The 15,282-nt window shown below is 44.3% G+C and overlaps 1 protein-coding gene across 5 annotated transcripts in view; it reads left to right on the top strand.

Moving 5' to 3' along the window:
- LOC144724151 (protocadherin Fat 1-like) overlaps positions 1-15,282 on the top strand; it is a 227,325-nt gene that overhangs the window by 90,931 nt on the left and 121,112 nt on the right. For all 5 annotated transcript variants that reach the window (XM_078603071.1, XM_078603067.1, XM_078603070.1 and 2 more), the window contains exons 3-4: positions 3,664-3,788; positions 5,722-5,911. In XM_078603071.1, coding sequence (XP_078459197.1) covers positions 3,664-3,788; positions 5,722-5,911 — 315 coding nt within the window. The remainder of the gene's footprint in view (positions 1-3,663; positions 3,789-5,721; positions 5,912-15,282) is intronic.

Below are 15,282 nucleotides of genomic sequence, written 5' to 3'. Positions count from 1 at the left end.
TGTGACAGCTAGATGGACAGCCAATTTGAATCTCATAAAGCTTGAGAATGAATTTTGACATTGGCCCTGCTTATTTATTTGTAAGCGTGCATTATTGGATGATGCTGCACAGCGGTGCTGGGTGCTGGGTGACTCTGGTCAAGCTGCCTGCAGTTTGCGCGGTGAATGTGGTGCGGACGTGCAGTGTGCCAGCTGGTCTCTCCGCGAATGCCCGACACGTCTGGAGGCTTCGTCGGTGGATGTCTGAGAGATGACAAAATGTCTGCAGCTGCCAGCGACCGTAGGCCAGAAGGATGTGGAATGGCAAGCGCTTTTCTCGGGGGACTGGAGAGAGTCAGAATTGTTAACCACTCCTTGCTCGTACCAGGCGGATGCCTGCAACGTGTGGCACGGATGGAAAGGTTCGCTGTAATGTAATTTCAAACTGCTGAAGTGAGTGAAACGGAACAAAGTTGCAATGGTTTATCTTTTTTTCCTCCTGAAATATCCAAGAGAGATTTAACGCCTGATTATTTTGATTTTAATTTACTGTATTTAAAAAATTCCCGTTTAAAATGCTTCAAATATAAGGGTGTAACATATCACGGCATGCATATTTTTTCCCATGTGTTAAATAATTACTTTTCATATATCTTAGTATACATGAGCAGTGTAGCCTGTGCTATTCACGTCTTCATATATTGTATCGAACCCATAAGGTTTGCATTGGCTAAATATTCCTTGCGCTGGCACTGAGTATTTATACAGACGTGTTTGACATTGCATATATGCATTTTGAGCAACCAATCGAAGCATCATTATATGCCTACCAGCATCTCATCAGTGGCAAGCACGTCAACCATAACCACTGGCCGTTGCGTGTGTAGAGAGCCACTGTTGACTTCCCACAAAGCAGAACTCATTTCACATCCCTGAGAAGGATGATGTGCTGAGTCAATCCAACTGTGACAATCTTTGAATTGTAAGTCAAGCCATGCAACGACATGTGCATGTACAGCCGGATGCACACATATCAGGAAACAACCTGGAGTGGTGTGGAACCCAAAAACGAAAACCTGTGAAGGTAAAAAAGGAAAGGCATGCAATTCATGTCTTGTGCCACTGCTGGTGGAAGGGGAACTCTACAGAACCCCTCGAGAGAACGCCGATGGAGTTTGCGTGTCTCTCTCCCCGTGTTCTCCGGGTCCTCCGGTGTTTCCCTCCATATTTAGAATCGACGTCACGCGTTTAGAGTATTTGGCTGCTATACATTTCCACGTGATAAGCCACTTCGTTGAGTTATCATTTGTGGCCAGGTGGCTTCCGAAAAAGAGCTCTATAGTAGCTCAGTGGGCCTTACCTGGTAAATTAAATAGTAGTAGTAAATAACAGTAGCAGTATTTGGCCTACTCTTCGATACAAGACATATTGTAAGAGGTGGGAGTACCCACAATTAACACGTGACCTGCTGAGCAACAACAACAAGCTGCTGCGGTGGAGGTGTCCCCATACTGCTTCGTGTACAGAGGCCGGAAATACAACAAACATTGGCCCATTAATTCAATTGTCACGCTGTGAAAAAGGACACCAACCTCTTGATTGCAATTCCAGATTGCTGACCATTACACCACGGCAACGATGGAAACCTTGGATTTGACCCGAACCCACAGACACGGGTGAAGTAGGTCAGATGGCGTGGATTTACATTTCCACAGCGGCAGTGGTGTGTACGCTGTCAGCGGTGCTAAAACCAGCCGTACGTGTTTAACTGGATTTCCTCTCCCATCCAATCCTAGGCATGGATGATCCCTAAACCCTGGGCTGGCGAGGATAATTTACTTTTCTGCACCAGGTATCATTGTGAAGATAACAAGGATTGAGTGTTGGGTTTTGCATGTTAGCGCAGCCTTGCCCAGAGAAGCTCTTTGGAGGGATCGCAAACGCAGCAGGAAAACTGAGAACAGTGAAGATGACGTGCAGAGGGTGAATGTTTGATTATTTCGTGAAGTTGCATGCATTTGAATGGAATGCATTACACACCACAACCGTGAAGTTATTGTGGTTTTAATACGTTCTTTGATGTATGGTATTCCGTGTTGTATATACAGCAATACAGTTTTATAAGCACGGTAAAATATCAGTAAGAAGGTGCCAATTGGTTACTACTTCAGCAACACCGATGTGTTGGAGAGCAAACCCACGACATTTCAACTGAGTACGACAATGTCCTGGTGATTACAACCAGCATCATCAGGCATTTTTTCCAGAAGTGTGAAGAAAACCTTTGTGTAAATTCGTTTTCAAAGCGTTAGTGTGTACCATGAGTAATCTTATCATCATCAAGACTTGCCAATCTACGTTTGGATAACATCTTCTCCACATTGTCACAATTCCTCATGGTCCCAGGACGCCACGATCTAGCGGCACTCCTGAACATGGAGCTGATCCCATCACTCCATCTCCCCAGTGGTGGTCCTCTGCAATCTTTTATTCTCCTGTGGCTGCCATGTCATCACCAGTCATCAGCCCTCATCCCCGCTAATTCTGGGTTGTGTCTAAGCCCCCTCACTTTCCCTCACAGTCAAGGCGATGCCTCTAATTTGATGCAATGTGTTACCTTCCGGTTGTTAATGTAATACCAAGTACGCCCCGATACACGCTTCTTTGCACATCTTTTGTTCGATTCCCTTTGTCGACCCCCGTGTTTCTGATCCACGTGTCACGGCCGTTAATATGAAACATAAGAAATAACGTTCTCTTCAAGCATATTGGTCCATTGCTTTTCAGTACAATATGAATATCCAGAGCAACGATTGAAGGTTGAACCCAGGATTTTAAATGATGGAATGAAGAGGCGAATGCGAGCAGCATGTCATGCTTTCAGAGACATTCATTTTCATGATTGAGACATCTGCTGGAGCATATCATACATGTTGCCATTTAGATAAAAAAAATGTTGGACAATTTCTTAATGCGTACAGTTGTAGTTATCAGGTATGTGTGTGCTTATTGTAAGGTACTGTTTTGTTTATGTGTGTGTATTGGTGTATGTAAATCTCCCCTCCGGGGTCGATACATGCGTACCACTTTGTCAAAAAGTCACAAGTGGGTGTCCTATTGATAAACGTCCTCCGTCATAGCAATGTGGTATTCCGACCGCACAGGGATGTTCACCGAACATCAGCACTCTACCTCAGTGCTCATCTAAGCAGGAAGTCGCTTTAACTCTGTGTATGTAAAGGCATTTCTATAAAACTGTTGTGTTCCATATTGACAACTGACGGTGTTCACAGGTAACACTGCATTCACACCCCATTGTCTCTTTGATGATACTCGGAATTGATGAACGCATAAATGTATCAATTGATGCATGAATGCACATCTGACACGGCGTGCGTTTACAAGGAAAGGATCGCGCTAATATATTTACATCCCTTTCATCTTTGCTCTGTGCATGCTGATGCATTTGTTGTGAACGCGCGTTGATAACAAACGGAATGCGTGCAAGTCGTACAAATTGCTCACGTTGTGAGCGACGCACTCCGTCGCAGAAGCTGCATCGTCCCGTATATATACGTACGTATGTACGTTACACTTCTATCGCGCCATACGTAGCCAACCGCGCAAATCAACGACGGCTCATTGCCACGTGCTTCTGTCATGTCATCCATTTCCACGTCGCAGGGGCGATCGGCACGGCACAGCTGCTGGACCGCGAGACGGCGAGCCGCTACTGGCTCATGGTGTACGCTACGGACCGGGCCGTCATCCCACGCTTCTCCACACTCCACGTGTACGTGGAGGTGCAGGTAAGCCGCGACTCACTGCCTCCAGAGAGGCCGCTTGCTTCTATCACGACGCAAAAATGAACCACGACACCTCGCTGATCTCGTCAAGGAGCATAAACCACCATCACGCGAACTCCGGTCATCCTCAGAGCAGCGGCTTGTGGCTGGAATGCTCTTCCTTCCAATATTAGGAAGCCACTGGAGCTATGTATTTTAAATCTAGACTGAAAACTAATTTCTTTAGAGCTGCTTTTTGTGTTTAGTTTGTTGTCCTTCCCCCGCGCCTCCGATTAGCGCGGTTGGCTACGTACACTGCGAAAGAAGTTCAACATACCCACATACATACAAACAAACAACTGTACAGGTCCACGTTTAAGGATCATGATCGTCATCGTCACTTTATAAATCGTTTGACTAGCTGGAGATTGGTGCAGTCGTTCAAGACGCCATGGTGCGACGGTTGGCACATTGGTGGACGATCCAGAGGTCGCCAGTTTGGTTCGTCCTCCCGGTGCGGCGTTTGAAACACTGGCTGAGTTCCTTCAAGTCTCTCGCCTCTGTCTACCCAGAGCCATGTAAACGGGTAACGGACAGGTGACCGGCACGTGGCGTGTGGCGGAGTAAAGTGTGGGCACACCCACCTCTTCAAAAGTTGATGGCCAGCGTGGACGAGTAGGCCAAATACCATCTGGAGGGGTTCTCCAGACAGAAGTACTCATTGTTATACATTTTAATAACCCTAGAGGAATGATATGCTAAGTTGAACCTCTAAAATATGAACTCACAACCTTCCGATTGAGTTGGGCGCTTCATTGTGGAATATATAATGCAATAATTTGTGTACTTAGGAGGGGAGAGTCTTTTATTTATCCCATTGTTTAACTAGCAGTGTATTTTCTTGGAATGTTTGTAACTGTTAGTGAGGCATAATGCTGGTAACGCACCTTAAGCTATAATCCTGCAGTTGTGTGGGGAAGTCCGACTACAAAGTTGTACTTTTGCTTTTTTAAGGAACACTTCTCGCATGCCTCGTCGGGGATAAGCTTCTTAAAGACGGTTCACGTCCACTCTTGTCGAGGGCTAATCAGCTGTCAGTTGAAATGTGTACACCCAAAGCAAACAGGCCCTCATTATAAACAAGAGGGATTAGGCTTATTCTGTAAAGTAATAGCAACAAATCTTCAGCATGCAAAGCTGAGTCTTTGTTTACTTCCGTTGGCACAGCAACAGGTGCCCAATATTAATATTGTGAGTTCAAATCAGTTTCAAGTTTTCGACTTGAACTTAACCCCATATTGTGTCGAAGTCAACTGTATCCCTGCTCAAAAGAGAAATGAGGCGGTGCTCAGTTGTGTTGGCAGCCCTCTATGAGTGGTGAACATTCCACAGGACGACCGTTGTGGAAATCTCAACAAGTGGTATTTATTTATTGACGCAGGAAGAGGTGGTGGGTTGAGTTGACCTCCGGCCAGGCCTTAGCGCCTTTATTGCGAATCGAGCACCCTGAGCAATGCCCTCCAGTTGAGTCGTGTGTGTGTGTTATGTAGTTCGCATTTTTGGAGGTGGCTTTTGAGTACAAAGACAAATATCTTCTCCCACATAGCCTTTAACAGGCTGGTGGGGCAGTTGGGGCAAGTGCTGTTAGCTAGCACCTATGAAGGCCGGCACAGCACATGAGGGGTCAGCACCATGCCCGACTGCCTTTGTTTCCCCAGCACTGATGTTTACACACTGCACCAGGAACTCGTTTATGACCTAGAGGAGTCCCAGGACCGGCTCAGATATTCATCACCGATGTTGGCCGTGAGCAGGAATCGAACTCGAGTTGTTGGGTTCGAGTGCAGCGCTCGCTCACTGCGACACTCCGCTCCCCACACGCGTAGACACAAACACACGCACCGTTGTGTTTCAAAATTAGACGAGACGAGCCCGTGCCTCTCCCCCCCATGCCCAGGACGTCAACGACAACGCCCCGCAGACCTCCGAGCCCATCTACCTGGCCGCGGTGGCGGAGAATTCCCCCAAAGACGTGCCGGTGGTTCGCGTGGACGCCTGGGACCCAGACACGGGCTCAGGCGAGGGGCTGAAATTCCGCATCGTCAGCGGAAACCCACAGGGCTTCTTCGCCATCAACTCGAGCACAGGTGGGTGGCACGCGGCACAGCGGCGTGCGACTGTTGCCACCGAATGTACGAACGTCAGAGGTGGTGGTGGCCAGGTGGCGCAGCCACCGATTCGCACGGTTGGTGTACGGTGGGAAAGAAGTTAAACATACACATTCATACCCTAGGTGTGCATCTGAAGAGCCCCCACCCGTGGTTAAACCTGGTTCTTAAGTGGAGTGAGTTGATGGTCTCAGCCGAATTTACCAATGACTGCACAAAAATGATATTAGGTTTGGCACTTAATTTGAATAAATTACATCTATTAAGAATGAGTAATGTATTGGTTCGATGGTCATGCTACACAACAGTCTCATAGTGAAGTGTATGGGAAAGTGCAACCCCGATTGTCTTAAAGAAAAACATTGATGTCCTGTGGAAAATCGCTTCCCCAGTTATTCTGACACATGCAGCACAATGCCCTGTGAGATTTAGAAATGGAATCTTCATCTTAGGAAGAATTCAGGGTTACATTCATTAAACACAAAGTGCTTGCTACCAATACCTTGCTGATCTCGTCAAGGAACTTAAACCATCATGCCAACTCTGGTAATCCTCGCAACGGCATTTGGCAAACCATCTAACAAAGACGGTCACTGCATCGCCCCCTTTTAGATATGCTTCTGCAATTGTCTGGAATGCTCTTCCTTCCGATATTAGGAAGCCACTGGAGCTATGCACTTTTAAATATCGATTGAAAACTACATTTCTTTAGAGCTGCTTTGTTGTGTTTAGTTTTGTGTCCTTATCCCGCACCTCCGATTAGAACGGTTGGCTACATGCGGTGTAAAGTAAGTTCAGCAGATATACATTGACATGATGCCGATAGTACAAACAATGTACAAATACACCCATGCCATGGTAGTTGAAATATTATTCTATAAAGTAGGTAATACAATTTTGACTCTGAAATACTTTCAGTTGTAGGTTCATACATTCCCTAAAATATTGAAGACAGTGTACCCACGAACAGTGAGGCCAGCATGCCTTTGTGGGACTTTAGGAATGCAAGTCATAATAATGGTCTGCTGACAGCTTTGCCTAGCTCATTTTATATAGGCTAAAGGGCATACGGCCTTAGTGATATATGGCTTATTAAACAAATGTGTGCATACCCTGTTGCTGCATTTCAGCAGTCACATTTGATTCATCTCATAAAAAATTTGACTGTTTATTTGCTGGTGGTTTCATGTGACCATGTGACTACTGCTTTAAAGCCACATCTCACGAGAAACGCAGGCAACATTAACATCCACGGATAAATGAGGTAGCAGCTTTAAAAATCCTATGAGCAAACTTAAACAGATGATTTGGTCGTACTGCATTTAGCAGTTTGTGCACACAGCTGAATTAAGGAAAACACTCAACACATTCGTCAACAACGCTGTGGCCTTAAAATGAAAAATATATATTGGGGGACATGTTGGGCAATGGACCTTCATTATAGCATGCAAATACATTGTGTATTTGCTTCATCATGGGACCTTCTTTGCCAGTACCAAAATATGATGTGGAAAACCTCTTCTTTGCTATCAAGAAGGGCCACGAGCAAAATGTTGGATTAATTCTAGCAACATAGTCATTAAAATGTACATCCATAAATGGCCACTGTCTGTTAAGCTCCAAGGTGTAATGTGATAAACAGTAATCCTTTAACAATGAATCGACTTTAATGATCGTTTACACTCGTGATACACGCATGGAATCATGATGTGAGAATTGTTTCTATTCCCAACTATTTACTTGCTTAACATGTACAAAGTGTACATTTTTGCTACGTGAAAAAACTAGAGAGGACAAACAGGACAGAACAAGTGAGAATATGAATGAGGCAGTAAACACAAACCGAAAAGCCCCTCGAATCGAACCACGACCCAGATTCCTGACAATTCCTCGAATCACCGGGTAAGAGTGGGGGAGAAAGAATACCTATCAGACAGGTACCACATACATCTAAAAAAATGTGATTTTAAAATATAAAGTGGTACAGTTTCCATCAGTTTATCAGGTGTTATTCTCTGAATGTGGACACGAATACAAAATAAAGAAGAGCCACTGGGGTAATTGTTCTTAAACATTAATGTTCAAGCCGCCCCACTGGAAAGCTTCCTTTTGTCACCATTATTCAAGCAAAAATATTAACCACTGCATTTCACACGTTGGCGGAATGTCCAGTGAAGGCCGACCGTGATGCCTGGTGTTTGAGATTGTCTGCGTCAGTGCACTGGGTTCATGGTTCTGACTCCATCGCTCACTCTCGAGGTTAGCAGGGCCCATACGCAGCATGGAAGGAAGTGGCACTTATCAGGGAGCCATAATAGGTTGATGATAGCCAGGTTCCCTTGTAAGCGGAGTGCCTCCAAACAAGGATACCCTTCAACGTGGCAATTGTGCATTCCATGCATTTTTGCTGCTCCTTTTACATTGATAGTGTCGTTTTGCGGACAGACAGTAATCACACTTAAGTCATGATGCATGGCTCCTGTCTGAATGTAAAATAAAATAAATAAAAAATCTTTATCATCAGTAGTCAATTTTTCTACCATCTACGGGTGAACATGCAAGACAAATGGAGAGCCTTTAAAGCCGGGTACTCTGACAAAGCCAGAATGATTTCCGTAATGGATTGTATAAGACAGACCATTTTATGGCTGTTCCTTAACTCTTAACCCCATGCGAATGATAATAGCATGGTTAATAAAATGATGCAGCATTGAACCTTAAGGGTGGCTTGTTTCTAGGGCATTGTGCGAGAGACCCTGCGGGTGACCCAAGCATCGCCCTCTCTCACCACAGGCGCCATTGACGTTGCGTTCAGCAAGTCCTTCATTTCTGCCCATGTCAGAGGGCTGCTGAAACATACAGCAGTAACAAATACAACAATTGTATTACATTTTTTTAACGTGGTTTGATTCTTTAAAAAAAAGGATTAAAAGATCGGCGCCCACCCTTAACTCATTGTGGATACATTCACAAGGGCGGTGGAATCTGCGTGCTTATAAATACACACATGTAAACGGTACAGTGGACATGGATTTATTAGGTACGTTATGGGGTCACCTCCCAAGCGATCTAGTTGCTCCATTTTCCTCAGTGATTGTGTTAGCATATAATACACTTAACATTTAAAATTATCAAAATTATTTCTTACACATAAGAATTGATTTTGATGTTAATTCATCAATGTATGAATCATCACATGCCTAATATCCACGTATGGGAGCGGGTGTGAGGGTGGGGTGATTGGTGATTTCACCGTTCATACATTTCTCTGATTGTCGCGGTGTAATTATTAGCACACCGACCTTGCAATCCAGAGGTTGCTGGTTTGATCTGCCTGGTGAGACAATTCAAACAATGGTGGAAGTCTCTTAAATTCCAACCATGGTGCATGTGGTGGGGTAAAGTGTGAGTACTCCACTATTTCCAAGACATGTGCGCACGTATGTATGTTGAACTTCTTTCGCACCGTACGGAGCCAGCCATGTTAATCTGACCAAACCTACTATAATCACGCAGGAATGTTTGTCCTTAAGGCGTGTGACGTCACTCCACATTGACCAGCCCCCCTCATTAATATTCATGAGCAGGTGATGTCCTCCAAATCGACACCCTCCACCCCTCATTAATAATCATGAGCAGGTGACGTCACTCCACATCGAACAGCCCCCTCATTAATAATCATAAGGTGACGTCCTCCAAATGGACACCCCCCCCTCATCAATAATAATTAGCGGGTGACGTCACTCCACATGGGGGGGCGAGGCACCTCCTCCCCCCTCTTCGGCGTCAACTCACAACCCTCACGACAAAGTCAGAACCCTCACGTCACGTGGTCTCCGTAACGCTGTTGAGACATAGAAGTAAAAAGGACGTCGTGATGAACAAGGGATTATAACATTTTAATTAAATAAGTCTGTGTCACCGCGCCCTTACAAATTGCACACGCATTGATGTAATGAATATCACGTCGTGTTCTGCTTTTCGCTTGCAAGTTTCAGATTTACTGCAATACACCCGTCCTTGGACGGACAAAAGGCTCGTCTTGGAAGAATAGTCCAAATGCCCTCTAAACGCGCACACGAGACCTTCCACGAGTCCTTCCACGAGTGAAGCCTCTTCCACCAGTGGTGATGGCAGCTGACAATTGCAGGGCTGCACCATTTCCCTTTACACTTCTCTCTGAGCCAGGTTCACTTGCGGGCCATTCGCATCACTGGGGGCCACTTGGTGTCTGAGGCTGATCTGGCTGTCCCTCCGCACCTATGTCAGCTCAAACTTAAATGGAGCACCTCGTATGGTGTGTAAACATTAGTATTGGCGAAACAAACACGACGGACTGGGTGTGGTGCTGGCCACAAAACTCTCTCGTACACAGTAACACCCCTCATTAGTGCTTGCGATAACAGCACTTGGCTAAAAAGGAGGATCGTTGTCTCTCCCCCTTCAACACTGATAATTCATACACGTGTGTTATTGTTCGTGTGACGTTGTGTAGGAATGTAAATGCGGAGATATATTCACCCAACAATGTATGCAAATAATGTGTAACTACATTTGCATGGGGCCGTTCAACCACATACCCGTAATTGGAATTTTCTGTGTAATTTCGAAAATTGTGGAAAATGTACACATAATTTAAATGGCTTGCATATGCAGTGTACTTGCACATGAGTGTGTCTGTTTAGTGGGGAGCGGTGGCTCAACGGTTCGCACGCTGCTTTACGAAACCGGCCACCCGAGTTCGATTCCCGCTTACGGTCAACACCAGTGATAGCGATTATCTAAACTGGTCCTGGGCCTCACCTAGGTCGACTCAGCCTCAAATAAGTACCTGGTGCAGTGTGTAAACATCACCAGTCGGGACACAAAGGCGTCCGGGCGTGGTGCTGGCCACCCACCGCCTAGTGTGCCGTGCCTTGCCGGCCTTCATAGGAGCCACTCGCTAACAGACTGTTAAGGCTATACGGGGCCTTGTCTGTGGGTGTTGGGTGTGTGTGTTTGTCTCTGTGTGTGTGCCTGTGTGTGTTTGTGTGTTCATGGGGGCAGGTGTTCTGCACTCATGAAAGCAGCCGAATGATTACGCCCTTTGTAATTAAGCTTGGCAACAGATCTAAATATAGACTCTTGATGTTAAATTAAATGCTCCGTTTTGACAGGCCCACATTTCATGATAAAAAAAATGTATTTCCTTCCAATAAGCTGTCGGCTTTCGCAGTGAGACTTTAATGTACAACTCCCGCGTCAGTTTGTGCTGTGAGAGGAGAAGGGTGAGCGTGCGTTTGAGTGGCTCATCAGTACGTGCCAGGCCCATGCAATGCAGCCTTCGCGTCCATCGAGAGAGCATTAGCGTGGTCTCCAGCGTGCATATTTCATCCTCGCTCAATGCATGGGGCCACATCTGCAAATAAATGGTCTCCCATGAAACTACATCTTCACCGCAATTCTACATCTAATAATGCCAATTTACCTAAATTAATTGAATACACTATATTATTTAAATCACACGGTCAAATTAATGGAGTGAGTTGATTTAGTATGGAAAGGTATCTGCCATAAATAATAAAATAGTCATCACCGCATTGTTTAGATAACATGTGTTTGTTTGTGGCCAGCACTACTTTTTGGGATGCTTCCAAAATGAACAAAGTGGCGTCTAACCCTTTTCAGCATTGGCAGAGGGATAATCTGGTTTATCCGTATGTATGGGATAGTGTCCACTCTGGGGTTACACTGGCAGCTGAAATGCCTACCTGTATCATTTGCCACCACCAGTCAGATAAGGTTGATGAAGGGGTGGGGGCCAGGATGGGTTCAGATATGACATTCCACTGATATTAGCCGTGGCCGCGAATTAAACTCTCGATATGGAGTTCTTAGCACAGGATGCTAACCACTGCACCACCACTCCCCCTAAAGTAAAAACTCGGGGGAGTGGTGATGCAGTGGGATAGTTAGATGGAGTGGTGGTGCAGTGGACTAACCACTAACCACTGTACCACCCCCCCCCTAATATTTACTGTAGCTGGAGTGGTAGTTCGCCCACTGCACGGTGAACCGAGTATTTCGAGTTTGATTCCCAGCCACTGCTATTGTCATTGGTCAGTGATAACTGAAATGGTCCTGGGGTCCTACCTTTACCAGTCTGCATTGACCGGCATGGTGAAGTATGGTAAAACAGCCTGCATGACTGGCACGGCGGTTGAAATGCCTTCATCCAGCAGTGGATTAACACATGGCTATAAATTGTTATACACCGAGTCATATAAAACATAGATTAAAATGCTTGCATATATTGGATTGCCATCTGATGCCTAGAATGTAGCTTTGCCAAAACCGTGCATTGGTGCAACAGCACTGTCACATTCTTGAAGTCCATATGGGGCTGACATTCCCATTTCCAGAGCAGGAGTGAGATAAGATGCTTCACAATTGCCACAAGGAGAGCATGAGTAGAGAAGCGGATGCTATAGCCACACTCGGAATGAATGAAAAATCCTCCGTCACTGCTATTTACACGTGTGTTCAGATCGTGTTAATATTACTACACATTGGTAGCTGTTTAATATCAGACTAGCAGCCTGCTGTTAGGTTCGGCAAGCTGTTACTCTTTTCAACCAGCCGAGTTAATTTTGAGTTGAGATAAGATCTACGCACATGGCCTAGTTGTTGGTGTTAATAGGCAGGGAGTTGTGTAAACTGAACTTCATCATGATCAACATGAGGGCCTATTGGCAAGAAAGGTATTTTTTAAAGAGAGACTGGGGATGAAAACAAGAGAAGCAGACAAGAACAGAAAAGAGCAAAGCAGCATAACAAGTAATGTTGAGCAGGCTCTGGTGCATTCAGCTAAGTGATTTATAACCTTTAGGAAGTGAGACTGGTAGGAAGAGAAATTGTAAAATGAGCCAACACAGTGGAAATTGATAGGCAATCTTCACTCTAAAGCAGGCCTGCTAAGGCAATTTTGTGAGCTGGAGAGCTGCAGTTGCTAATTCTTCTGGCAGATGAAGGTCAGAGGTCAAAATTTCTCTCAGCAGGCCCGTATACTGAACAGCTGCCACTGTGCCTTCCTGCACACTTTCTATGCCAAGTCTCACGTTGATGCTTTCATTAAAATGCTCTGAAGAGGGAAATGGGCTTTCTACTTTTCTGTTGGTAAATTGGAGATGGAAAGGGGCGTTTTATCAAATATCTATCCGAAAGAAAGGGGCACTTCAGGTTTCATGCCTAAGGCTTTCCTCATTTATATGGACTCAGCACTCAAATGTATTTGCGTTTTTCTCTTTAAAATACATAGTCAATAACGTCTGACATGATGCCTACTCTCCATTGCCAGAAATGTTATATTTAACATGATTTATGTGACAAATAAAGATTTGCAAACGATAATGCTTAAGTAACAAGCCACACGGATGAAGAAAAGCAGACAAAGTGAACGAACATACGATTGCATTTGTAAAATGAGGGTACAATGAATTGCGGCGTTATAGCGGGTAACGCAATGCGAGAGTAGGTAATGGATGCAGATACGAGGGACGATTTCTGGATTCGGAATTGGAGTGAGGAATGGGAGGTGAGCTTCTCTTAGTGTGCAGCCACCAAGGACATGAACATAATTTACACATTTTACCCAAAAGAAAGAATATATGGAATTAACTGGAGGAGCCTAAGTGGTGGAATTAGAAATAAAATGTACTTCATTCCAACAAACAACCCCCGGTTTGTCCAGTTATGGCTCTTTCCTCAACAAATTCAACAAAGGAAGCCATGATAAACCTAAATGTAGCCAACCAGAGGTCAAAGCTATTTACAGGCGTAAGAAACATATTTGTTTATTGCACAAAAAACCTAGGTCAGGCAGTGGATGATTTTAGACTATAAGCAACGGATTCAAACACCTACAGCAGCAAGACAGTGAAGTTGATGTCCTCACTATACTGCAACACCTAGCATATAGTAATGGATACTAGATTGCAAGTGAGAGGAAAGGTTAAGAGTCAAACAGAAACTAAATTGTCTGAAACCACTAAATACACTTTGAGGATGAGATAAATTTAAATGAGATGGAAATGCTCAGCAAATAAAATTCGATACACAGAAGTCCGTGAATTTACTATGGAAATAATATCAAGAAAAGAAATAAGAAAACGCAACGCAAATTATCGAATACATTGTAGCAAGTAATGGGAGCATAAAAGCAGTAGGAGGCTGATGATTGGCAAACATTACCCCTCAGGGAGACATGAAGCCATAACACAACAGAGATAGAATATTGAAATTAGAAGAGCAAATGTATCTCAATAGGAAGCAAACAACCTTATTAACAAGGAATCAAATCATTTATCAGAGGAATAGGGGAGGGAGTTCTAGACGAAGTAAGCACTGCCTTTCACAAGACGAAAAAGGTAAAAGTCCGGGACCAGATGGTATAGCTGGACATCATCAAGAGAAGTGGGACCAGCTGTTGGGATAAAATTGGCAGACATTTACGAAATGTTTGTACAGATATGAAGTACCTCATTCATGTAATAATGCCCTCTATCTTTTTTAAAATAAAAAAAAAATGGTCATAAAACTGAGTGAAAGCGTTATTATCAATAAATAGCTCATCTCAATTAAATTGCTCATTCCACAACGCCATGCATAGGCCTCTCAAACCGTCTGTTAAACCAGGAATAGGTTATCGGAAAACCAACCACATGAGACAGCCATTTTTAGGTAAGGTTTCTCTACCCAATGACCATTTACATACTATAAATCACAATCTCAATTTCATTACTGCTGTGTCTCGCTTTTGTGGACTGTGAAAAGGTATTTTACTAATTCGCAATTGATGCATTTTTCCAAGCGCTGACAATACTCTCAACAAATGAAAATGCATAAGCAATAAAACCCATTTACATTAAATAGTAACAAAATACATATTAGAAGGGGAGTCCAATAAGGAGACACATTTTCAATTTTCATCAGTTCTATTCACAGACATTGAAACATTTTTTTGCAAAATAGTTTTAGAGAAATAAAGGAAATGGAAGAAAATGTTATGCGTGCATAGATGCATGGAGAAGAGCGTCCCTTGGAATTCCACCGAGATATACGAAGAGGGCTCACGAATCAGAGAACATATTCAAGTTAGAGACATCGTACTGATAATTAAGAAAAACGAGTTACCGTAAGCACAACAAATTGCTAGAGTGGATGTTGGCTGGTAGTTGAGACTAACAAAGGATTAGCAGCCAAATGACGGAACACGCCCTAGATGAGCGATGGAATGGAGAGCTAATTTAATTGTTGAATTGCGAGGTCGTTAGAGATGGCGACGGCTTGGAGAGGCCTTCATCCAGCAGTTG

This window comes from Lampetra planeri, chromosome 19 (genome assembly GCF_965212315.1).
Source record: "Lampetra planeri chromosome 19, kcLamPlan1.2.h2, whole genome shotgun sequence".
Classification (NCBI taxonomy): domain Eukaryota; kingdom Metazoa; phylum Chordata; class Hyperoartia; order Petromyzontiformes; family Petromyzontidae; genus Lampetra; species Lampetra planeri.
The sequence above is the reverse complement of the archived record's forward strand: the minus strand, read 5'-3'. Positions and strand labels throughout refer to the sequence as shown.